This window comes from Cordyceps javanica, chromosome 2, assembly GCF_051103115.1.
Source record: "Cordyceps javanica chromosome 2, complete sequence".
NCBI classification, from domain to species: domain Eukaryota; kingdom Fungi; phylum Ascomycota; class Sordariomycetes; order Hypocreales; family Cordycipitaceae; genus Cordyceps; species Cordyceps javanica.
In genome coordinates this window covers 995,271-1,017,687 of record NC_139296.1, presented here as the reverse complement: position 1 = coordinate 1,017,687, position 22,417 = coordinate 995,271, and the positions used below count along the sequence as shown (strand labels likewise).

The window sequence follows — 22,417 nt, the reverse complement described above, 5'->3', positions numbered from 1 at the left end:
TGCAGGAACGGCTCCTATTTTCCCATTTTCAGCCTCATAACAGCGGTCTACGGGCTGCTCCAGGCATCATCCTAGCGAGTGCCTAGGTACCTACCCACCTGTAGGTTTCAGGCCGTCCGCAGGTACCTAGGTAGGCTGTTTCCTGCACTCCGGGACCTAGAAGGCGGTTCGTTTAGCGGCTGAACCAAGCCCGAAGCCATGAGTCGATGGCGCTAAAGAATCCCCAACCTAACAGGTGCAAGTACTTACTTACTACCTATAGGTAGGCTATAGACCGACCTACCTCAGCGGGGCCCCGGGGGGGGAGGAATCCAGAATTGTTAGCGTCACGACTAAACCATCTTGGCTCTCGTTTTCCCACCCACTTGACTGGGCGAAAACCACGGAGATGGGCATACAGCAGCCGTTTGCCATGCTGGGTATAAAGAAAACTCGACCCTCGCCAGTCACCAACCCTTTCCATCCCCATGCTTCCCGCCGCATCTACCCCGTGTCCACCGTCGTCCCTCCCACGATAACAGGGGAGACCAGAAAAAAAGGACAATGGATGCCAGTGACCCCAAGCACGACGTCGCCCACCACGAGATGCGTCCGTCGCGCCGCCAGTCCCGAGACGACTCGACCAGCTCCGCGCCGCACACGACCAAGCACGACGATGTCGCCGCCGCCGTCCTCGGTGGGAGCTCCGCGCCCGTCCGCCTCACCGAGGAGGACAGCCGCCGCATCTGCCGCAAGACGGACCGCGTCATCCTCGTCATTCTCGTCTGGGTCTACTTCCTCCAGATCCTCGACAAGTCCGTCCTCGGCTACGGCGCCACCTACGGCCTCAAGGAGGACACGGGCCTGACGGGCAACCAGTACTCGCTCGTCGGCTCCATGGCCGCCATCGCCCAGCTCGCCTGGCAGCCCTTCTCCTCCTACCTCATCGTCAAGGTCCCCCACCGCATTCTCATGCCCGCGCTCTGTCTGGGCTGGGGCATCGCCCAGGCCTGCATGGCCGCCAGCAAGAACTTTGGCGACCTGCTGGCCACCCGCTTCTTCTTGGGCCTCTTCGAGGCGGGCTGCCTGCCGCTCTTCAGCATCATCACCAGCCAGTGGTACCGCCGCGCCGAGCAGCCCATCCGAATCGCCGCCTGGTACGGCACAAACGGCCTCGCCACCATCCTGGCTGCGGCTCTGTCCTACGGCCTGGGACACATCAAATCCGATCTGCTCAAGGAATGGCAAATGTGAGATGGATTTCCAGTCGGCTGCCGAAACGATTGTACTGACACTGTGCCTAGCATCTTTTTATTCGTTGGCCTCATCACCATAATCTCCGCCCCCGTCGTCTACTGGAAACTCGACAACGACATCCCCTCCGCCCGCTTTCTCACAGAGGACGAAAAGGTGCAGGCCATTGAGCGTCTGCGCGCGAACCAGACGGGCACAGGCAACCGCGAGTTTAAGTGGAAGCACCTCGTCGAAGCGGCTCTGGAGCCCAAGTCTTGGATATGGATGGCCATGGCGATGCTGCTCAACATTGGCGCTAGTGTCGCCAACACGTTTGGTCCGCTCATCATCAACGGCCTCCACTTTGACAAGTACACTTCCAGCCTGCTGAACATGCCCTTTGGCGCCCTGCAGTTGATTGTCATTCTCCTTGCCAGCTACCTGGCGCAAAAGGCGAAGCTCAAGGGCGCGATTCTGGTGCTCTTTGTGCTGCCCGTCGTCGCCGGCCTGGCCGTGCTCTACTCTGTCAAGCGCGACGACTCGGCCCGCGCCGCCCTGCTCGTCGGCTACTACCTGCTCGCTTTCCTCTTTGGCGGCAACCCGCTCATCGTCACCTGGATCGTCGGCAACACGGCGGGCACCACCAAGAAGTCGGTCGTCATGAGCCTCTACAACGCGGCCAGCTCCGCCGGCAACATTGTCGGCCCCATCCTCTTCAACAGCGCCGACGCACCCGAGTACAAGCCCGGCCTGCGCGCCTGCCTCGGCATCTTTGTCGCCCTGGTCGCCGTCATTCTCATCCAGTGGGCCAACCTGGTCATGCTCAACAAGCTGCAGGAGAAGAGGCGCGTACGCAACGGCAAGGAGGCCAAAGTCGTCGACCACTCCATGCAGCAGCATTACCATGATATTCAGTCCGACAACGAGGTGGCCGGTGGCGACGTGGAGGCTTCCGAGCAGCAGCGTCTTGGGCAGAATGCCTTTAAAGATCTCACCGACAGAGAGAATGACGAATTTGTATACATTTATTAGCGAAATGAATTCCAGCATTGTATGACTATATATTTCTAATACGATCTATTGCTCCGTTGCAAGCAGATAGCACGGCCACCATGTACAAGCACGATTACACACTCGAGTTTTTCTGTGCAAGAATAGAAATATATTGTAAAAACCTGTGTAGATGTCAATCACAAAAATGAGAACAAAAACAAGAACAAGAACAAGAACAAGAACAACAGGAACAAGAACAGGAACAACAAGAACAAGAACAAGAACAAGAACAAGAACAACAAGAACAACAAGAACAACAATATAACGATGAAACGCCAAAACGCCAAAACGCCAAACGCCAGGAACGCCAGGAACTCCAGAAACTCCAGAAACGCCAGAAACGCCAGAAACGCCAAAAACTCCAGAAACCCAGAAACCCAGAAACCCAGAAACCCAGAAAAATCAGAAAAATCAGGAACGCCAGGAACGCCAGGAACTCCGAGAACGCCGAAAAAACAAAACCCCCAAAATCATAAAAATATTGGATAAAATATTTAAAAACAAAACCCCCCCAAAAAAAAGAAACCCAAAAAAGAACCCGAAAAGAACCCAAAAACAACCCAAAAAAGGAAGCCCAAAAAAGAAAAAGAAAATGAGCAAAACGAAAACCAAAAAAAAGAAACGAAAAAAAAAAGCAAAGCAAAAAGAAAAAAAGAAAAAAAAGGGGGGGGGAACAGGAAGACTTAGCTAACGTTTTTCCCGTTCGGTTTCGGGCTCGGCGACGACGATTGCGGCGGTGGTCGTCGTAGATCGATCGATTCGGGGGCGGGGGCGGGGGCGGAGGAGGAGGACGGGAGATGCCGACTTGGCCTCTTCGGTTGGCAGACCGTTCAAACACTGGCGCCCCGATATGGAGCTTTCCAAAGGTATTCGTACCAGTGCAAGAAGCCAAGGTAAAAAAAAAAAAGAGTCGCAAAGGATGCGGTTTGATGAAAGGAAAGGAAAAACAAAGAACGTTGTCGGCGCGTAGATGGGTATTTATATCACGGAGGGACAAGGTTCAAATCATCCAATCGTCCAACGGTGCGGCCTGTGACTGGGGAAGCGCATGCGTTGTACGGCCTCTTTCTCGGTTCTGGATGCCGCATCATGTTCCACGGCTTTGGGATACCAGGGCCTTTGGGGTTTCATGTGTTCGCTTCTGCCTCGTTCCCCGTGAGTGTGTGTGTCCCCGTGAGTGTGTGTGTCCCCGTGAGTGTGTGTGATTGCTGTACGTCGTCATTGCTGCGTGTACGCTGGTTACTCGGTGGCTAATATCGCACATGTACGACCCTCTACTGGTTGACAAAAATTTTACCCAATCAAAACAGAACAAGACACTGCTGCTGTTACTTTCCGTATTCCCCCCCTCAGCCTTTTCCGTAACCCCCAGCCTTCTCGGTGCTACTGTTTCCTATACCAGTGGCACGAATGTGCTTTGCTGCACCGACGAGCCCGCCATGCCTCCCGCCGGCAACACAAAGGACAATTCGCTACTGGACCGCAAGGCCCGGTTACACGCGCCCTCTTTCGCGTTCCCAAGGGGCTGGGAAAAGGCGAGCTCCAGCGTGGCCGTCCCGAGCTTCTGCGTCGGGTCGGCCGCCGACACGGCCAGCCGCACCCCCTTCTTGCCCGGCCCGCCGCCGGTCGCCGCCGCCCTGGTGCCGGTCAGCAGGTAGACGCCGGGCTGCCGCGAGGTTAGCCTGACGGTGCCCCTGTCCGCCCAGCCAATGTCGGCGAGGGCCACGGTGAGGGCGCCGCCGTCGCCGCCGCCCGGCCAGAAGACGACGCTCAGCACGCCCTGGCCCGCCGCGCCCGAGACGCCGCCGCCCGAGACGGGGCGCCACGACGGCCGCTCGGCCTCCCGGGCCAGCTCGCTCTGGCTGGTCGCCGGGAACAGGGCGTACGTCGTCGTCGCTGTCCCGGACGCGTTGACGGTCATGTAGGCGGAAAAGATGGCCGCCGTGGCCTCGCCCGCCGTGGACGTCGAGATGGCGGACCAGTTCCCCGTCCGCTCGCCCTCCGACATGGTGAGGTCGAGCGGCGCCCCGTAGGCGAGATACCCGTTGCCCCCGTAAAACAGCGTCCTGCCGGCCGCCCTGGTGTCGTTGCCGAGCGCGACCGGCTTGCCGTCGACGAAGGCGCCGCCGTCTGCCCTGGCGCGGTTGTCCAGCACCGTGATGGCCGGCGGCGGCGCGCCGCCCACGCCGCCCCTGGTCCGCACGTCGAGGACGCTCACGAGCACCGCGTCGCCGAGATGGAACCAGGCCTTCTTGTACGAGATGTGCCCGTCAAACGGGTCCGCGTAGTCCTCGACGGCGACGCCCACGCGGCCGTCGCTCACCACGCCCACAAAGTCCCTCTGGCCGCTGTACTTGACCTTGGTCGCCGCCAGCGCGGGCCGGTCGCGGACGACCGTCGTGCCCGGGACGAGGTTCCAGTCCCACGACGCCCAAATGTCCTCGTACTCGGTGCCGGAGACGTAGGTGAACAGCGTGCCCTGGCCGAGGTGGTAGCCGAGCGGGTTGGCGCCGTTGACGAGCTCCGAGCTGGTGGAGCGCACCGAGAGCATCTTGTTCGCAACAATGAAAGATTTCCTGCGGTGCACCTGTCGCGGACGTTAGTCGCGGCATAGGTCTGGTGGTGACGGGCTGATGCAGGGGCAACTTACCATGTAATCGCTTGCCCAGAACCCCTTGTTCCCGATGAGCTGCTCTGTCCCGTTGGACCCTAGTCTTTGGATTGTATCATTGACGTTGTACGGGCCCTCAAAGTCAGCAACAGCTCGCGCGAGCTTCGTGACGTTGAAGTTGATGTCGGCACTGGCCTGCAAATCCTTGGTCGGGTAGCTGACAAAGCGGCCGATGGTGTTCTACGTATCCGGTTAGGCGGCAGCCCAGGTGCTTTTTGACGGGTTATACTTGCAAAGTCCCAGTGCTGCTGTCCCGTCTTCTGGTCTGTAAATATCATCCACTCGTTGCCTCGGATGTACGTCGACATGGCCTCTCGGGTGGCGTCATCCGCAGCGAACCGTGTGCCGACAGCTTCACCTTCGAGTTGGATAAAGATGTTGAGCTGCCGCAATAATCAGTCATGATAGTCACCCCAAATAAATTGCAAACTTGCAAAGTACCAAATCTTTCCCATAATTGCCATTGTACAGGATGCCATCATGTTGTAAAAATGAGCCGTCCCTGTGAATGCCGTCTTGCATCGCCCCGTCGGTAAACTACGCACGCGGATCAGAATCCTTGCTCAAGATGGAAGGCATACTTTCTCACCGTCATGACTCCAAATGCTCTCTGTATCGCGCTTTCCACGATCGTGGCATTACTAGTGAACAGGCCTAGGCTTACAGCGCTTTGCAGAACAAGAACCACCTCAGCGCGAGCAAGTCAGTCTGGAACAGAATGTGTCGGCTCTCAGGAGCCGGAGCTTACATTGGCGGCGGTGAGTGTCCCTCCAGTACCGTAAGACTGGTCAATGTTGTCGTAAGTACGCTTGGTCAGGCGGATGCACCCCTCTCGCTGCTCCCGGGAAAGATTCCCATCTCGGGCCAAGAGACAGGCCGTAGAGCTCAACTGCGGGATCAGGATAGCCTGACCATACCAGTTCTAATTCCAAATGAGGCCGGTCAGCGTCGTTCATGCTTCCATTGCAGAGTGCCAGAGAACTTGCAGTGTTCCACAGCCCTGGCGTGCCACACGGACAGCCCAGCGCCCTGCTCAGGGTCAGCATCACGGACACAAAGCATCAGGCACAGTCGGCAACTCACGCATTGCCGCCATTCCCCATGCACGCGGCAGGTTTGTAGTCGTTTTTGAACCAATAATCCAAGCCATTGGAGATGGCCTCCCACGCCTTGGTATCGTTGGTCCATTTTTGATCCGCGATCAAGCTGGTGCCGCTCCATGCTGCCGCCAACGTGATGATTCGGTTCCAATGGTCCTGAATTGGCCAATTGGCGCGTCCTTGACACATCTGCCCGTTAACCGATGTCCCCCTTTTCCATCCCCCGTCGAGGGCGATCACCAAAGACTTACGCGCAGGGCATCCCGAGAGGTAATTGACATCCGGCCATGTGCCGTCTGGCTTTTGCGTGTCGATCCATTTTGCAATGCTGCTAAACCATGAGGGGTCGGGAAATTCGGCCAGGTCAGCGAGTCTTCGGCGTGTCAGAGTCGCCATGTCTTGGGCATCCTGGGTATTCACCGAGGCGCCATTGCACGTCAGAGCGCAGAGTGCCAAAGTAACAACGGAGAGCCTCATCTTTCTTTCTTCGGCGTTGCCAAGCTCTCACAGCATTCACAAATCGATGCTCGAGCCGAGATGTAGCTGCGAAAACAGTCTTTGCGCACATTGTGCCCTGTCTTTTGCAAATATTGGGGCGGATTCAATGATGCATGCTGGGTTTGGAGCGTATTATTGGTGGAGAATTACCCCAGAACATCGCGAGCCGGTCTACCCCAGAGTTCAGCTGGTCATTTAAATAGACAATGTAGTTATTTAACTGCGGCAATTTACGACCCGGACAAATGTGTGATCTAAGTAGTTTAGAGTTTTTTACTGGAGCCCTTGTTTCTACGTAGCTGTAAATCGTCGCATGCTCAGTGTAATCACATCGAATATAGTCTGGCTCCAATATGTGCTCAGAAAGAAAATCACCTGAGCTGGCTGCCTCGACTTGCCCTTGACTTGTACGCATCTGCTATGTTTGATGTAATTCTGATTCTTCAGTCTTTGCTCTCATCAGCTCTATCCTCTGAAATCTGCAACGAAGTAGTAACTAAACGACGACTGATGGCAATGGGAAAAATCCAACAACACTCTGAGAGGACTTAAAAACACATGACATATATATTGAGCAAAAATGAGCAAAAAAAGCCGACCGTGAAAAGTGATGAACATTGCTGAGATTCAGAGATCTGGGTTGGCCCGACCGCTGCCTATTCCTTGATTCCCAAAATGGTCTCAATCTCTGGTGGCCGGTTTCCCCTTGAACACATCCCTTTTGCGATTGAGACATGTGTAGCGGTAATGTACAAAAAGTATGTAGGCCGTTAACGAGTTTTTCCGACTAGAGTCCTCGGTCTGGTAGGCTCTGGGCATCACGAATGCTGACACGGAGAAATGTGAGCCAGCCAAATTCTCCCTCATCTATCCGGGCGCTGCACTTGAATGCGACACCCAATTCGATGCCAGATCCATGATCGCGCACGAAAGACCATAGGCTGGATGGCGAAGTGAAGGATCTCCAGCATCGAAGGCGGTGTTGGCTGCCGCCACATTGCCCTGGTGCTCGCTAGGGAGGATTCGAATCGGTTTGGGCAAGAAATGGTTTGGTGGCTGTAGATGAGCTTGTAGAGCTCAATGGAGACTAGAAATCCTCGAGGTACTAGCCAGATGGGGAGAGTGAAATTGAAAAAAAAAGCAAAGAAAACAGAGTACGGGGATTCCACTTCAGACATCACAGAAGCCACAGCTGAAGCAACCCGAGAGCTGCCCCCACGACGATCTGAACCTCACGGGTGGGCATCAGGCTTGTCGCTTCGCCACTGGCAACGCCTGCATTCTGGCCTAGCACAGCTTTTGGCGGTACGGCGTGCACTTGGATATTGTTGACGAGCTTGTCCTGATCTGGACTGTACTGCTTCGTGGTGAACTTGCAAGTTGTCATGATGACATCCATATCTGTAGACTCGAGTTAGCGACAAGCTGCATTGGCAGGCCCATCGATATGAAAATGAAGACGAAAAAAGTGATAAAGAAAGAAATGTGTGCCCAAAAGTGGTCAACGTTAGGAGTCGAAGAAGAAGGAAAAAATGGTATTCACGCAAGGAGAAAAAAAAAAAAAAGAAAAGAAAAAGAAAAGAAACCAAGTGTTGGGCGGCTACATTTTGCTTACCATTCTGGACCTGGTTGGCTCCGGCGATGCAGCTCGCGCAAAGAGCAGCAATGTTTGGCACGTTGAAGCTCTTGTTCTGACAGACGCAGTCTTCCTCGCCGCTGTTTGCGGTCCACCGTCCCTGGTCCTGATCAGGTTTCGTGACATTACCGCCGTTGGTGCCCTGATCGCTGCCGGTTTCCTCCCAGCCGTCATCTCCGTCATCGTCCGTCATGGCGTCCATTGAGCTGCGCGGACGGTGAGAGGTCGTTGGCGTGGCAGAAGTCCCCGTCGTGGGCCGCGTCGTCGGGCCTTCGCCCTCTTCATCGCCGTTTCCAGTCGGTGTGCTTGGAGAAGGATGCTGTTGGCTTGAAGCAGGGCTTGCAGTCGGGGGTGGTGGCGGAGGCCGCAATGATGTCGAGGAGGGAGGAGGAAGAGGAGGAGGAGGAGGAGGTGGTGGTGGTGACGACGGTGGCGTGTTTGACTGTGATTTTTGCGTCGGCAATACTTGTGTAGGATATATACGTGTGAGTTTCGATTGTTGGGGTGGAGAGGCAGTCTCCTCTGGTTGAAGTAGTGATGCTGGAAAGGATGTTGGCGCGGGCACAATGACTGTGAAGTCTCTTTCCACAACGTTGGCTCCGTCATGTGGTACGCGAGCGACCTTGTCCCTTCGGTCAGCTGCCACGTGCAAGTCTTGATTTATCGGATTCCGTCGCCTGGCCAGGATCGAGCCGCCGTTCCCTCCGCCTCGCCCGCGGCTGCCGCTGCATATCGACGACAGCTCGACAATGGGACCGCATATCGTGGCGCACTGGATCGGGATGCTGTCCGGCGGGAGCGCCTCGGCGAGCACGCCGGCCATCAGCGCGCCGTTGGATAGCAGCAGTATTCCCGCATCTGACGCCTTCATTATGCCGTGGACTGCTACACGCCAGCTTTTTTCCGGGACGTACTATGGGTGAGCACGAAAGAGAGAAAAGCGCGCGCGCACAGGTTTTGCTCGGGGGAGTGTGTAAATGAGGAAGCTCTCGACATGCGCACCAGGCAGGAGGGGAGTTCAGGCGGCGGCACCTTCCGGAGGGTCTACAAATCAGGGACACAGGTAATCCGTACCAGGTTCAAGACGTATGCATCAGTGGTTTGCACGCAAGGGCCAGGGTCAACGCTGGTCTGACAGGTAGCAGTATGAAACGGCTGGCTCAAACACGACCGAGCCAGGCACAACTCGAGCCACTACCAGCGGAAGAGTAATAAGTGAGGGGCTAGCTATTTATGGCAATCACTCCCCTATTAATACAGAACGGCGTGCTCTTCCCCCATGCTATTTAACTCTGTCCATGCTATGAGAGAGACTTGGAATACGTCGGGAGGATTCGCAGTGTTGTGCGACTGGGCAACAAGCACAATATTGCCGTCCAGCACTGCACGATGGCGTCATCAACATGGACATCATTCCGCATTTACCGAGTTGCATTGATGCTTGACGACTCAAGAGTCAGCAGATGAGAAGAAACAATCATTCTTTTATTTTTCCATTTCTGCCGCTGATGAAACAAAAAGAAGCCAACCTACATTGAGACTTTGGCCAATCCACGTTGGGCGGGAATCGAAGCGCAGCTGGGTGCGGGTGGCATGACATCTGCGCATTATCTTGACTGGCAGAACTTTCAAAGCAGCGCTCGCTCGTCGGTCCTGGTCGTTACATGATGGAGGCGACCCCCGGGGGGGAGGGGGGGGGGGGGGGTGCTTGCCCAATCTGAAACTCCATCTGCGACGCGCCAACGAGGGCGCCCTGTATGATGGCCAAGGGATGCAGCCACGGCGGTAGAAACAGCATTGACGACACGAATCATGACCGTAGTGCGAACGCAGGACAAAGTTGGTCTTGGCCAAAGAAGCGATTTCGTAATGAGAACTGTGGTCATGGGCAAGAACGGTGATGCGCGCGGCCGGGCGGGCGGGTCGGAAGGGTAAATACCAACTACGGAGTACCCTTTGCCTGGGTGCCGTCCGTGTGGGGCAAAAAGGTCCGGAGGTTGCTTCGCCACCGCAGCCGGACCCCCGAGGCGGGCGCCGGGCGGCGATTGGGTGGATGGTTCGCGGTATAGCCATCGATGCGGTATAGACTCCCCTCACCAAAACGGTCGCTACATTCGGCTGCCACCACAACAGCCACTGTTTTGTCAACTCTAAATTATTAGATCGAAAATAAAAAAAGCCACCCTATAAGCTTTCCCTTTCTAGAAGTTGGTTCATTACTACCCTACGAGAGGCAGCATGGGTTTCGCCAATGCTAGTCTAAACGCTGATCAGGGCTAGGCTTGATTCCAGGTCGTTTGCGCCTCGAGGATGGATGGTGTGCGGCCGCAAAAGAAGACAGCGTTGTCGCGGCGAGGCAAAGGCAAACCTTGCCTGGCAGGGACAAGCTCCTGCGAGATGTCCCCCAAGCAAGATTTCCCTTTTGGGCGTTATGCCACGAAAAAGCGGAGAAGATGCTGCTAGCGCACATTGTTCAAATGAAGTTGATTAAGTAGAGTTTTTGCCTGTAAACAACAGGTGCCCGGGCGTCACTGTTACTTTGTCGCCTGGTAAGGCTGACCGCATGACGTGCGGGCAGTACATGGCCGGGACTTGTCCATATTACTTACTGGTGGCAATGAGCAGCAAATCGCCGAAGCTGTGTAGATGTGGAACAAATACAAAGTGGCGAAGGCCGGGCACAGTTGAGAGGAAAGGTGGCTCGGCCTGTCCTGGTACGCTAACGAGTTGCCAGCGACCCATCGTGGATCACCGGCACCGTCATCCCGTTCATTCTCTCAGCTGGCTATTCCGAATCGGGCGTTATGCCACGAAGAAACGGGCACAGCAACGATGCGCATTTCGCAAAAGGGAGATTTGCAGGCAGGCAGGCAGGCAGGCAGGGGGGGATCGGGATGGCCACGACTTGTCGTCGCCGCTTGTCCGTATAGGGCGGAATGCAGCGAGAGCTTTATTTCTCCCAAGATATATAGAAGATTCATCACCTCGGACTGGAGAAGGGGGCACCAAGCAAACTTGCTCTTTCATCACCGAAGCGAGCAAATACAACCAAAACAGCAGGGCCGCTGCAGCAACTACAGCAACCTACGGAATACGGAATAACTCGTCGCTGAAAAACCGGCCCGCCATGCCCAACCCGCACACTTCCGCGGCCATTGCCCAGGTCGTCTTTTACGCGCCCATGGTGCCCGTCGTCATCTACCTGTTTTGGCGCAACGCCCGCATTCGCCCACGTATGGCTTGGTGGCCGCTAATACCGTTTAGTTTGTGTATGTGCCAACCTGCAAGAGAGCGAAAGAAGAGGAAAAGAAGAGGAAGAGAAAAAGAAGAAGAAAAAGAAGAAGAAGAGGAAGAAGAAGAGGAAGAAGAAGAAAAAGAAGAAAAAATTGATGATGCCGACAAGAAAGAGAGAATAAAAAGGCTAATGCTGCAGAAAAAAGTCCGCCTCGCTGGTGGCATCGTCACCATCCTTGCCGAACAGAAGCCCGACAACACTGGTCTCTGGATCGCCGCCCTCATCCTTCTCAACGTCGGCGTCGTTCCGCTGATTGTTGCCAACCTTGGCCTCACTCGTTTAATGTACGTCTGCTGCAACACGGGGGTTTACACACATATGCACATGCACATGCACACAAGACAGATTGAAAGAGAGAAAGAAGGAGAAAGAAGAGCAAAAAAAAAAAAAAACTGACATTTGTTACAAAAACAGCATACAAGATAACCACGCAGACAAGCCCACGTACCATCATCTCGCCAAGGTCCTGCGCCTCACCTTTGTCGCCGCCATCCTCCTCCTCGCCGCGGGCGGCGGCACCGCCTCCGTCTCGGCGCGCCTCAGCCGGGCCCTGACGCTGGCGGGGTACGTCGTGCTGGCCGCGGAGCTGGTCCTGCTCACGGGCGTGCAGGTGCGGTGGTGGTGGTTCTCCTCCTCCTCCTCCTTGCCGCCGCTTTTGCCGAGCAGCCGGCGGGTGCTGGTCGGCGCGCTGCTCCCCGCGGCGGCGCCGCTGGCGCTGCGCACCGCGTACGGCCTGCTCGAGGTCGCGGCCGAGTCGGCGGCGGCGGCGGCAGGCGGCAACGCGCGGCCGAGCCCCTGGAACCCGCTGACGGGCTCGGCCGTCGCCTTTGCCCTCATGGCGCTGCTGCCCGAGTACGTCGTCCTCGTCGGCTGGGTCCTCGTCGGCTTCTCCATCCCGCCTCGGCGAGAGGTCGGCAGCGGGGCGTCGCCGCGCGACGACGACGCCAACGAGCCGGTCAAGGTTTGATGGCCATGGATTTTTGAGGGGAGGCGGGGGGAGAAGGGGGAGTTGAGGTTGAAAGCGAAACCCAAGCGCAGGCAGAGACGCAAGAGAGATTTCGGACAAGGAAAGAAAACGGAAATGCAGCTCAAAGTAAAACTCTATACCCCCCTGGGCTGGTCAATTGTTCGACATTGTATCGTGTCTTGAATCATGGAATTTGGCTTTGTAGTTTGGAACCGACACAGTAATGCAGTTTGCTCTTGCACCTTTTTCTAACATACACCACCAAGTCCTGTAACTAGCGTGTGCCACCTTGGCCAATTATTGGATATAAATCTATTCATTTGGGGAAAAGAAGGGGGGGGGGGGGACAAAGGAAGAGAAATAGAATCTCGTCTAGTCCATAAAAATTGGCAGACCCTGCCAAGGCGTTTCGACTCCAATTAGAAATGCAACATGTATGTCATTGTGCGGAAACACGGAATCCCAAAAAACCATCTGATGCCACTTGAATGCATAAAGATAAACGAAACAAAAAAAAAGAGCAGAAACAACGTCCGTCATGCATGAATCCGTTAGAAGCGGTGCTGACGACCAACGCTTTCGACACGCACACCCAGCTTGACCATCTCGCGCGAGTCAATCACGCCACGGCCGTCAAACACCCAGCGGGGAATCGTCATGGAGTCAGCGATGCGCTCCCAGTTGAGACGCTCCTTGGGCTTGTACTCCTCGGCGCTGCCCATGCCTGTGGCATGGCCCGTGGCCTTGCTCTCGTTCTCCTGCTGGCAGTCGGGGCAGGCACCGTCGCAAGAGGGCTCCGCGTTGAAGCGGTTGAGCGGGTCGGGCCCTTGCCCATTCTCGCGCTGAGCCAGATGCTTGTGGAGGGCCAAGAGATCATTCTCAGAGGGCGTGGCTGCCTTGAAGGGGCGCGGGTCGGACTTGGGGTTGGGCTTGCCGCCAATCGTCTTGGGCGCAGCAGCAGCATCAGCAGCAGTCTCGGCGGCGGCGGCAAGAGTCGCGGGTTTGGGTACGGGCTGGTTACGGAACTCGTCAAACTCGGTGGCGATGACGACGGCGGTGGCGTCGTCGCAGGCGTCGTAGGCGTTGGCGTAGACGGAAATGTTGTTGCCCTCGGCCAGCGGCCCGAGGAGGGATCGGATCTCATTCTTAATCACCAGCGGGTTGCAGCAGGGGTCGAAGACGGCAATCTCGCGGGGCCGCTCCTCGAGCAGGGTCCTGATCATCTCCAGGGCGGGAGCTTCACGGGTATCCGAGGTGTTCTTCTTGAAGGCGTAGCCGAGGATGCAGACCTTTTTGCCGACGAGGGTGTTGTTGAGGCACTTGATGACGCGGTTGGTGAAGCGGTCGCGAGCGTACTCGTTCATCTTGACGACCTGGCGCCAGTACTCGCCTACCTCGGGCAGGCCCATGGTGTCGGCAAGGTAGACGAGGTTGAGGACGTCTTTCTTGAAGCAGCTGCCGCCAAAACCGATGCCGGCGACGAGGAACTTGTTGCCGATGCGGGGGTCGACGCCAACGGCGCGGGCGACCTCGTCGACGTCGGCGCCCGTCTGCTCGCAGACGGCGGAGATGGAGTTGATGCTGGAGATGCGCTGGGCCAGCATCGAGTTTGCGACGAGCTTGGCGAGCTCGGACGACCAAACGTTGGTGGTGAGGATGCGGTCGCGGGGCACCCAGGCGGCGTAGACGTTGACGAGAGCCTCGGCGGCGAGCTTGCCGGTCGGGGTCGGGGCGGAACCGATGAGGATACGGTCGGGGTAGAGCAGATCGTTGACGGCGGTGCCGGCAGCGAGAAATTCGGGGTTGGAGAGGATCTCAAAGTGGGCGCCAGGGCGGTGCATGGCAATCTGCGAGGGCCGGGAGAGGCGTGTTAGTGAGAATCAGACTTTATTTGGGGGCCAGAGCAATGTTTCAGTGTCATGGGAAAAAGTACGAACAGTCTCGGCGACGAGCTGAGCTGTACGGCAAGGCACCGTGCTCTTCTCGACGATGATGGCGCCCTCGCGAGCGTTCTGGGCGACGACGGCGGTGACGGCTTCAAAGGCGGTCATGTCGGTGGCGCTGCCGGCGCCGATGCCGCGCTCCTTGGTGGGGGTGTTGACGGAGATGAGGACAATGTCGGCGTCGGCGATGCTGGCGGCCACGTCGGTGGTGAAGAAGAGGTTGCTCTGACGAGGCGGGACGCGGACCTCGCCAAAGTCCGAGTTGAAGGTGTCGGCGTCGCTGGTGGCATCGTTGGTGAAGAAGGTCTCGCGGCTGCCGTCGCGGGCGATGCGGACAATGTCCTGCAGGCCGGGCTCGTAGATGGGAGGGTGCCTCGAGTTCCAGCGACGGATCCGGGTCTGGTCACGGTCGACGACGGTGACTTTGATGTGAGGGTTCTGGAAGGCAAGGACTGCGGCGGTAGGGCCGCCTGGATGTCGAAGGAGTGTGTGTTAGTCTTCGAATCTACTTGTTTGCAAGACGACATGGGATTCGCAGTGAAGAGAAGGGGGGGGTGGTAAGGTGAGGTGCTCGTGTGAGGACGTACCGACGTAGCCAGCACCGACGCAACAAATGTTTCGGATGGTGAAAGCAGGCGTTTGCGAGGCGTTGGAGTTGTTGGCCGAGCTGTTGAGACTCAGGGCCTTGACGGTGTCGACGATGGGTGAGGACGACATGGCGATGGCCGGCAGCGCGCGCCGTTTGCTGTGTTAGTGAGGCCGACGGGGGGCGTCTCGCGGGGGCGGCGTAGCGCAGCGTATAGGCAGGTATCAGTAGGTAGGTACCTAGGGTAGGTAGGTAGGTACCTGTAGGAGGTAGGTGGTGGGTGGGAAAACTGGCAGGTAGAACTCGACGACCAAGAATCAAAAGTTGAAAGAAGAAGGAGAAAACCAAAGTAGGGGCAATGAAGATGAGGAGAAAGAGAAGATGCGAGTAGAAATACGAAAAATAAAAAAAAAAGGTACACAGACACAACTACGCAAAAAAAAAAAAGAGAGAGACGCGGAGAAGCGGGTGGTTAAAAGGAATTGGCTTGATCGCCCCAAGGCACTACCTATGATACGGTGCACCCATGGTGCGGTGCGTCCACCAGCCGGGGGTGCTGCCTGCCCGACAGGCAAATCCCAACGGCGCCAAGTGGCTACAAAAAAATACCAAAAAATGAATAAAAGAAATAATAAAATTGAATATAAATAGAATTGAATAAAATCATAAGCTAAAAGCAAAGTTGGTGTCCAAGCTAAGTAGAGGCGCGCACTCTCACTGGGTGCAAGGACGGCGGCCCTTGCCTGTCAAGGGTGCCAGGAAGCGAACGTGGGCAATGCGCTTGGCGCTGTAGGTTGGTGGCCGAGCGATATGGGGGAGGGGGGGGGGAAGGCCAGTGGGGTTGGTTTTTTTGGTCTGTGGGAGGAAGAGGAAGAGGGGGAGAAGGGGGGGGCTCCAAATGTATCTTGTTGATATAAAATGGGTGACGAGGTACTTGTTGGGTGGGTGCAACGCTTGGGGTTGGTGAGGTGAGGCATGGGGGAGGGGCACGGAGTATGTTGATAACAGAGCTGGAAGTGGCGGAAGGGCGCTGCACTGATTTAGTACAAGCAGCCCGCAGGGGGCAGCTGTAGAAACGCCTGAAGGTACCTATCAACTGGAACTTGGCAATGTTAGCGAGGAATGCCCTGTAAAGTTGGTGGGCTGCTCATCCAGTATAGTACCTGCTGCACCCACCCACAGCGTGCACCCGCTGCAGATGGACTCTTATAGGTGAGGTAGCTACTATTACAGATTACATGGTACCTTGCACTATCGAGATGCAGCATCACCAGATCCCATGCCTCACATTACTGAGTACGTACCACCAACACCATGACCAATATCAAGTTGCCAGGTAACAGGACAGGTGCTGGTCAAGGGGTTTCTTTTTTGAGAAACCTCCTCTTCATACCCTCCTCTTTTTCTGCATATTCTACACTCGGGCTTCTTCCTATCCGTTTACTCCGGCATCCCCAAATTATAACTGGACCGTGGCTGATGACAGCTTCCTTGCCCGTCTCGGCACACTAACGTCTTGGCTATAAACAATGGAAATAGCATCAGGTAGTAGCTGTACTCGGCACCACAAACCAATTCAGTCGGCCATTACCGTTGTGCTTTTCTTCTGTATTATTCTATTCTCTCTTCTCCCCCCCTCCGCCAGAATCCTTTCCCGATTCCGCCCTCACCAACACTTACACCCACTGTAGCCCCTGGTGCTGGCCAACTGCCACAATGTGCGTCACGGCGCAAACCTTGCCAAGAGTCTGGGCATATACTCCGTACATTTCAATGCAACGCGATAACTCATAAAATAAATAAAAAAAACCTTGAAAAATAAAAAAGTCTCGGCACTAGAAGCTCTCATCCCTAATTCCTTTCTCATTCCCTATATCCTTCCCCCCTGATTTTGCCCGCGTCGGCACCGATGGTCTGCCCATCTAGCTTTTGTGGCGTCGTGCCACCAGCCCGCCCGTTTCCGTCCGTGACGACAGCATCTTACGCGGACTCGACCAACTCAGCTTTCCCAAAACTTTTTTTTTGTTCCTTTGTGGACTGAGCGCCAACGGCATTTTTCTGCCGAGCTAGCAGACGCAGATACATTCATTTCTCTTCTTTCTATTTTCCACGAGACGCGCAACTTGCAAGAGATTGCTTGCCGGCGCCACACATCACCACCCGACGCATCCCGCAATGGTATTGCGTAATGCTCAAAGAACCCACCCGATGACAGGAAATGGACCAAAACTTGGAAAAGAAGGAGAGAGGAAACCAAAAAAGAAAAGAAAAAAAAATTGTAGAACCGCTTAAAAGAAAGCCACACACAGCCAAGCAATTCCTAATGCAGGCCGAGAAAATGTCACACTTTGAGTCCCCCCTTCCTCCTTGGCTGAGCTTCTTGGCACGCGACATGCTGCTCTTCTGGCCCCCTAGCGATCGGGAAATACCACGGGAATCAAAAAGAAAAAGAAAAGAAAAGAAAGAACAGGAAAAAAACATGACATACGAAAGTCCCAATGCCGAATGCTTGAATAACCCAAATATCATCGTTACTTCTTACATCACTTACATCAAGAGGAACAATCAACACTAGTCTCACAATTATGACAGCAACCTAAACATTTTTTTTCTGTCCTTTTTCATTCACTTGTTTTCAGTACACGAGCATCCTGGCCCCTTTTCCCACTTGCCATCATCACCTTGGCCAAACGTGTCAAAACAATAAGCTTAGTTACAGATGGGTGGTCTAATAAGGTTTGACTCCTGGTGCGTGGGCACGGATGCGGACTTGAGGATTGGGTCAGCAGGATCCGGAACAACACGCCACGGAAATAGACAAGGACACTTGGCTGTAGGCTGGCTGGCTTGGCGTGCGTCCAAGACCTGCTCCCTGGACATGGTGGTGGTGGTGATAGGATCTTTCTCCCTCTTTCTCTCTCTCTGCTCTCTCTGTTCTCTCTCGCTCCCTCGTTCTTCTTTCTCTCTCACCCATGGTCGTTAAGAGTTGCTTTGCAACTATTCTGCATTCACAAGGGGGGCAGCTGTACAACTCTCGGCCACTCTACTTTCTTCTTCTTCTTCTCCTTCTTCTCTCTCCCGTCTCTCACTCCTCCTATTCAAAAAGAAAACCGGTCAAATGCAACAAAATGTCAAGCTACTTTTTAAGCTTTACAGTTCCGTGTTGCGCTAGGTGCTACTGCTCCTGTTGCTGCCGCTGCTACTAGTGTGCCGAGTCAGGCATTTTACACCAGTCGCGTCACCGCATCTGTCCTTGGCTTTTTTTTTATACCAAACAGTCATCTCCCACAACATACTTATTTTTTCTCTCAATTTGGTTACTGGTACCGCCCGTTGTTAGTTGGATTTGCGGCTTGTGCTGGTCCGCGTGCGCGGCGCAATTGCGGTCTTTAGTGCTGTCGTGTGAGCCACAGCAGCAAGCCATACAGCCACGATAGAAGGGAACCCCCCCCCTCTATCTTTTGAATGCCGATCAGACCCTGCATCACGCTTTTTTTCCCTGCCTGCTCGTTGAGATTCCTCCTCCCTATTAACAACTGCTGCTCTCCCACCCACTCATAAAATGCAGCCTCGAGCTTGCATTCGGCAATCGCTGGAAACAGCAGCTGCATCTGCGCTCCACTGCTTGCTCAGCCAATAAGCCTCCCGTCCGACATCACCCGGGGCAGTTTACATGGCAGCACTGCGACCTCGCACGCGAAACAGGCATGATGCCAATTTCTATTTTCCTAAGAAGTAGAGAAGACTGTGCGTTGGATTCACTAGTCAGGAAAATAATTGAGAGGCGGTGAGCCAGAAAAAGAAAAAGAGGCGACACACATCTCTCTTCATTGTCACGAGCACAAACCGCTTCCCGCCGTGCCAATAAATAGCCTGGGAACAGACTAAAAGTACAGCAGCAACATCGACTGTGCACCCGTTCCATCCCTTGACCAACCAGAATGCCCACGAGGTCTTGAATCGCTGTGCTTATTCGGCGGCAGTCTTTCTTTCTTTCTTTCTTTTTTACCCTCCTTTTCTTTCCCATTGGGGGCGCAATAGTTGTTGGGGAACTGAGACCCTCTAGTCATGATGTGTTATGGCGGGTAGCCGAACCGGGGGAAGCACTTTGTAGCCTGTCATTGGCCGCGATGGGGAATGTGGTTGAGATCTCGTCTCTGATTGGATAGATCGACTTCCAGCCACCCGATTCTGGCAATGCAAAGGACGGGACGGTACCGAGTACATCTGGACAGATGACGAGCCAAAACTTGTGAGCAATGATGGGAGTGAAAAGAGGGCAGATTTGATCAGTTGATTACTGGCGAATGGCCCTGTTTGCCATGGCTTGCCTAGCAGCACCCACGCCATCATCGACTTATACATAGCAGCCCTGCAACAGATCGCAACAACAAGTTCAACAACCACCACCACCACAATTCGGTCTGCGACTCGAAGGGCCCTTATCAAGCTATATCCCGATTTAAACACCCTCCATCATCTGCATCAGCTGCAGGGCCGCAAACCCCTCCCCCGCCGAGCGCGGTCCCCCTCCCCCCCCCCTTCCCTCCCTACCCCTCTCTCAAGCCACCCAGTCAGACAAACTGCAGCCATGCCCGTGGCCATTTTCGCACTCGCCATTGCTACAAAAAACGAACAAGACATAAAGACAGTCTATCCATTTAGGCATGACGAGAGCACATGACAAGGCTGATTTTTTTTTTTTTTGCCCACCTGTTTGTTCCATGTACATACCCCCCTCCCCTCCCCCCCCTTCCGCTCACGGGAAGCCGCTGTCTGCATTTGGTGATTTCTTTTTTTTTTTTTGCCCCAACAAGCCATGACTTCTTTTTTTGGAAGCGTTTCTTCAAGCGGCGGAGAAGCTAGAAACCCTTCTCTTCCCCTCCATTTTTTTGGGCAACATCCGCGTCTCGCGACCACACGTGCGGCCATCCTGCCCTCTCCCACGCGCGCGCGCCGCCGGCGACGACGGTGGCACCGGGCGGTTTCGTCCTCGGCCGACGCCTTCATGTACAGGCAGTCACCGCGTCCTGTGTTTTCCGTCCGGCCGCTGTCCGTTTTTCATGTACCTACTAAGTACTATCAATCCTCGTTAAAAAGTCATGTGTTGGACTGACTAGGTATCTGGGACAAGAATCTTGTCTGACGTCAGCTGCATCCCAACTTTTTCCCCTCCTCTGCACACCTTTGCCATTTTCTTTTTTTTTTCCTTTTTGCCACTTTTTTCTTCTCTCTATTCTATCGAATGCTCATTTCTAGTCTTGAATCCGGCCGTACGTGACTCCATCTACAACGGCAACAAGACGTGACAAGAAAGAGCCTGTGAGCCTCACCGCGGCGCGTCGTACCCAACCATCTTTTCCAGTCCGGAATCCTCTCAGCCTTCTTGTGCCATTCGAAGAAGGCTCTCTCTCTCTCTCTCTCTCTCTATTTCTCGCGTGCGCAAATGGCTTCTATGACCACCGCCTCCTCCTCCGGCCGGTACCCCGAGCATGACCTGGCGCAATTCCCCAGCCAGCTGCGCGGCAAGCGCATCCTGCTCTGCACCGAGTCCTTTGGTCCCGTCAACGGCGTGAGCCGGACGACGTTGATGCTGGTTACGCACCTTCGCAACCACGGGGCGCAGGTCGCTGTCGTCGCGCCGCACAATCACACCAACCACAACACCTTTTCGCCGCCGTCGTCGCCGAGCCTGTCGCCGCTCCATGACGACAAGCAGCAGCCGCAGCAGCAATTGCAGCAACCCGAGGTGCGCCTGACGGGCTACCCGCTCCCCTTCAACCCGGAGCTCTCCGTCGTCTACCCGGTCCGCAACTCGACCCTCTACGCCCGCACCTTTGGCGCCGACGCGCTGCCCGACCTCATCTACCTCGCCTCGCCCGCCAGCCTCGGCTTCCAGGTCATGCTGCAGCTGCGCCAGCAGCCCCGCGCCCGCCAGATCCCCGTCCTCTGCAACTTCCAGACCGACCTCGCCGGCTACTGCGACATCCTCTTCCCGGCCCCGCTCAGCCACGCCGCCGTCTTCGCCTTTGACGCCGTCCAGAGCTACCTCTTCCGCCACGCCTCGGTCCGCACCATCTTCTACCCCTCGCGCTTCGTCCGCCGCTACCTGGCCCGCCAGCGGGTCCCCGCCGACAAGCTCGAGCTCCTCACCCGCGGCGTCAACGCCGACCTCTTCCACCCGGCCCGGCGCAGCGCCCGCCTCCGCGCCGAACTTCTGGGCCCCCGCGACGGCGACGACAAGGTCGTCGTCTTCCTCACCGTCTGCCGCATCGCCGGCGAAAAGGGCTTCGACTTCCTGGCCAGGGCCGCCCGCGAGATGGACGCCCGCGGCCTGCCCTACAAGATGGTCATTGTCGGCGGCAACCGCAACCCCGACGTCGAGAAGGAGGTGCACGAGCTGTTTGACGAGCCCCTGCGCGCCGCCGGCAAGGTCGTCTTTACCGGCTTCAAGGTCGGCGAGGAGCTGGCCGCCTACTACGCCAGCGCCGACGTCTTCTTGCACTGCTCCGTCACCGAGACGTTTGGCCTCGTCGTCCTCGAGTCCATGGCCAGCGGCGTCCCCGTCGTCGCCCGCGACGAGGGCGGGCCCTCGGACATCATCGCCCACGGCGACACGGGCTTCCTGGTCGGCCCCGACGACGTCGACGGCTTCGTCGCAAAGGCCGCCCGCCTGGCCGCGGACAAGGCGCTGCGCGCCCGCATGGGCGAGGCCGCCCGCGCCGCCGCCTGCGAGTGCACCTGGGACAAGATCAACAACAAGGTCGCCTGGCGCATGGCCGACACCATTGCCGAGCGCGCCGCCGAGGCGGACGCCGCCGCCCGCGCCGACCCCGCCGCCGCCGAGCGCACCCTCTCCCAGGACGCCCAGCAGCTGGTGCCCCTCTACGGCTGGCTCATGATGAACAATGCCACGCGCGAGGCCATTGTCAGCCGCATCGTCGACGCTCGTCTTGTCGGCGGCCTCGGCATCATCATCTCCTTTTGGATCGTCACCGGCGCTTACATGATGTTTATCGAGTCCATCATGTGGGCCAAGAACCGCCTGAGAGGCGAGCGCCGCTTGAGCGTCTCTGCATGATTCTTAGTCCTTTTCCCCTTTCTTCTTCTTTTTCTAGCCTTGTTTTTTTTTTCAAATCAAGTCGGCGAATGGGATGATTCCATGAGGTTGCTTCTGTCATTTGTGTGATGAATTCAGCGCGGTGCTACTTGAGAACGGAATCAACTGCATACTCTGGTTTCGCAGTTGTCTCGTCATTTATGTCCTTGCATTTTCTTCTTCTTCTTTTTACATCTCTCTTTTGTAGTATGGATTGCAAATTAGACTTAGTTTGAGACGGCTCCGCATTGACGCTGAGATGATTGCTTGGCGTTGTCTTTCCTAGAGTAATGCTCGCTTTTAGTTATACCCAGATTGGATAGTTGACAAATAATGTTCTATTGAAACGTGCCTGGC

At 55.8% G+C, this 22,417-nt stretch overlaps 6 protein-coding genes across 6 annotated transcripts; 3 read left to right on the top strand and 3 right to left on the bottom strand.

The window, feature by feature from the left end:
• Positions 1-543: 543 nt before the first annotated feature.
• Positions 544-2,244, top strand: V2A60_002809 (major facilitator superfamily domain-containing protein; the record flags this gene model as incomplete). Its single annotated transcript, XM_083254154.1, has 2 exons — positions 544-1,229; positions 1,284-2,244. 2 exons carry the CDS (start codon positions 544-546, stop codon positions 2,242-2,244), a joined length of 1,647 nt encoding a protein of 548 aa, XP_083110280.1.
• A 1,414-nt stretch (positions 2,245-3,658) lies between these two features.
• Positions 3,659-6,513, bottom strand: V2A60_002808 (uncharacterized protein; the record flags this gene model as incomplete). The annotated part of the gene is made up of 9 exons (XM_083254153.1): positions 3,659-4,852; positions 4,916-5,116; positions 5,170-5,319; positions 5,378-5,473; positions 5,526-5,624; positions 5,685-5,858; positions 5,923-5,965; positions 6,020-6,215; positions 6,288-6,513. 9 exons carry the CDS (start codon positions 6,511-6,513, stop codon positions 3,659-3,661), a joined length of 2,379 nt encoding a protein of 792 aa, XP_083110279.1.
• Positions 6,514-7,711: 1,198 nt separating this feature from the next.
• On the bottom strand, positions 7,712-9,041 carry V2A60_002807 (uncharacterized protein; the record flags this gene model as incomplete). The annotated part of the gene is made up of 2 exons (XM_083254152.1): positions 7,712-7,935; positions 8,150-9,041. 2 exons carry the CDS (start codon positions 9,039-9,041, stop codon positions 7,712-7,714), a joined length of 1,116 nt encoding a protein of 371 aa, XP_083110278.1.
• Positions 9,042-11,297: 2,256 nt separating this feature from the next.
• Positions 11,298-12,432, top strand: V2A60_002806 (uncharacterized protein; the record flags this gene model as incomplete). Its single annotated transcript, XM_083254151.1, has 3 exons — positions 11,298-11,403; positions 11,611-11,749; positions 11,880-12,432. 3 exons carry the CDS (start codon positions 11,298-11,300, stop codon positions 12,430-12,432), a joined length of 798 nt encoding a protein of 265 aa, XP_083110277.1.
• A 551-nt stretch (positions 12,433-12,983) lies between these two features.
• V2A60_002805 (uncharacterized protein) lies at positions 12,984-15,092 on the bottom strand (the record flags this gene model as incomplete). The annotated part of the gene is made up of 3 exons (XM_083254150.1): positions 12,984-14,279; positions 14,370-14,845; positions 14,963-15,092. The coding sequence occupies 3 exons, from the start codon at positions 15,090-15,092 to the stop codon at positions 12,984-12,986; spliced, it is 1,902 nt and encodes a 633-aa protein (XP_083110276.1).
• Positions 15,093-20,407: 5,315 nt separating this feature from the next.
• Positions 20,408-22,042, top strand: V2A60_002804 (glycosyltransferase family 4 protein; the record flags this gene model as incomplete). The annotated part of the gene is made up of 1 exon (XM_083254149.1): positions 20,408-22,042. The coding sequence occupies one exon, from the start codon at positions 20,408-20,410 to the stop codon at positions 22,040-22,042; it is 1,635 nt and encodes a 544-aa protein (XP_083110275.1).
• Positions 22,043-22,417: the final 375 nt, after the last annotated feature.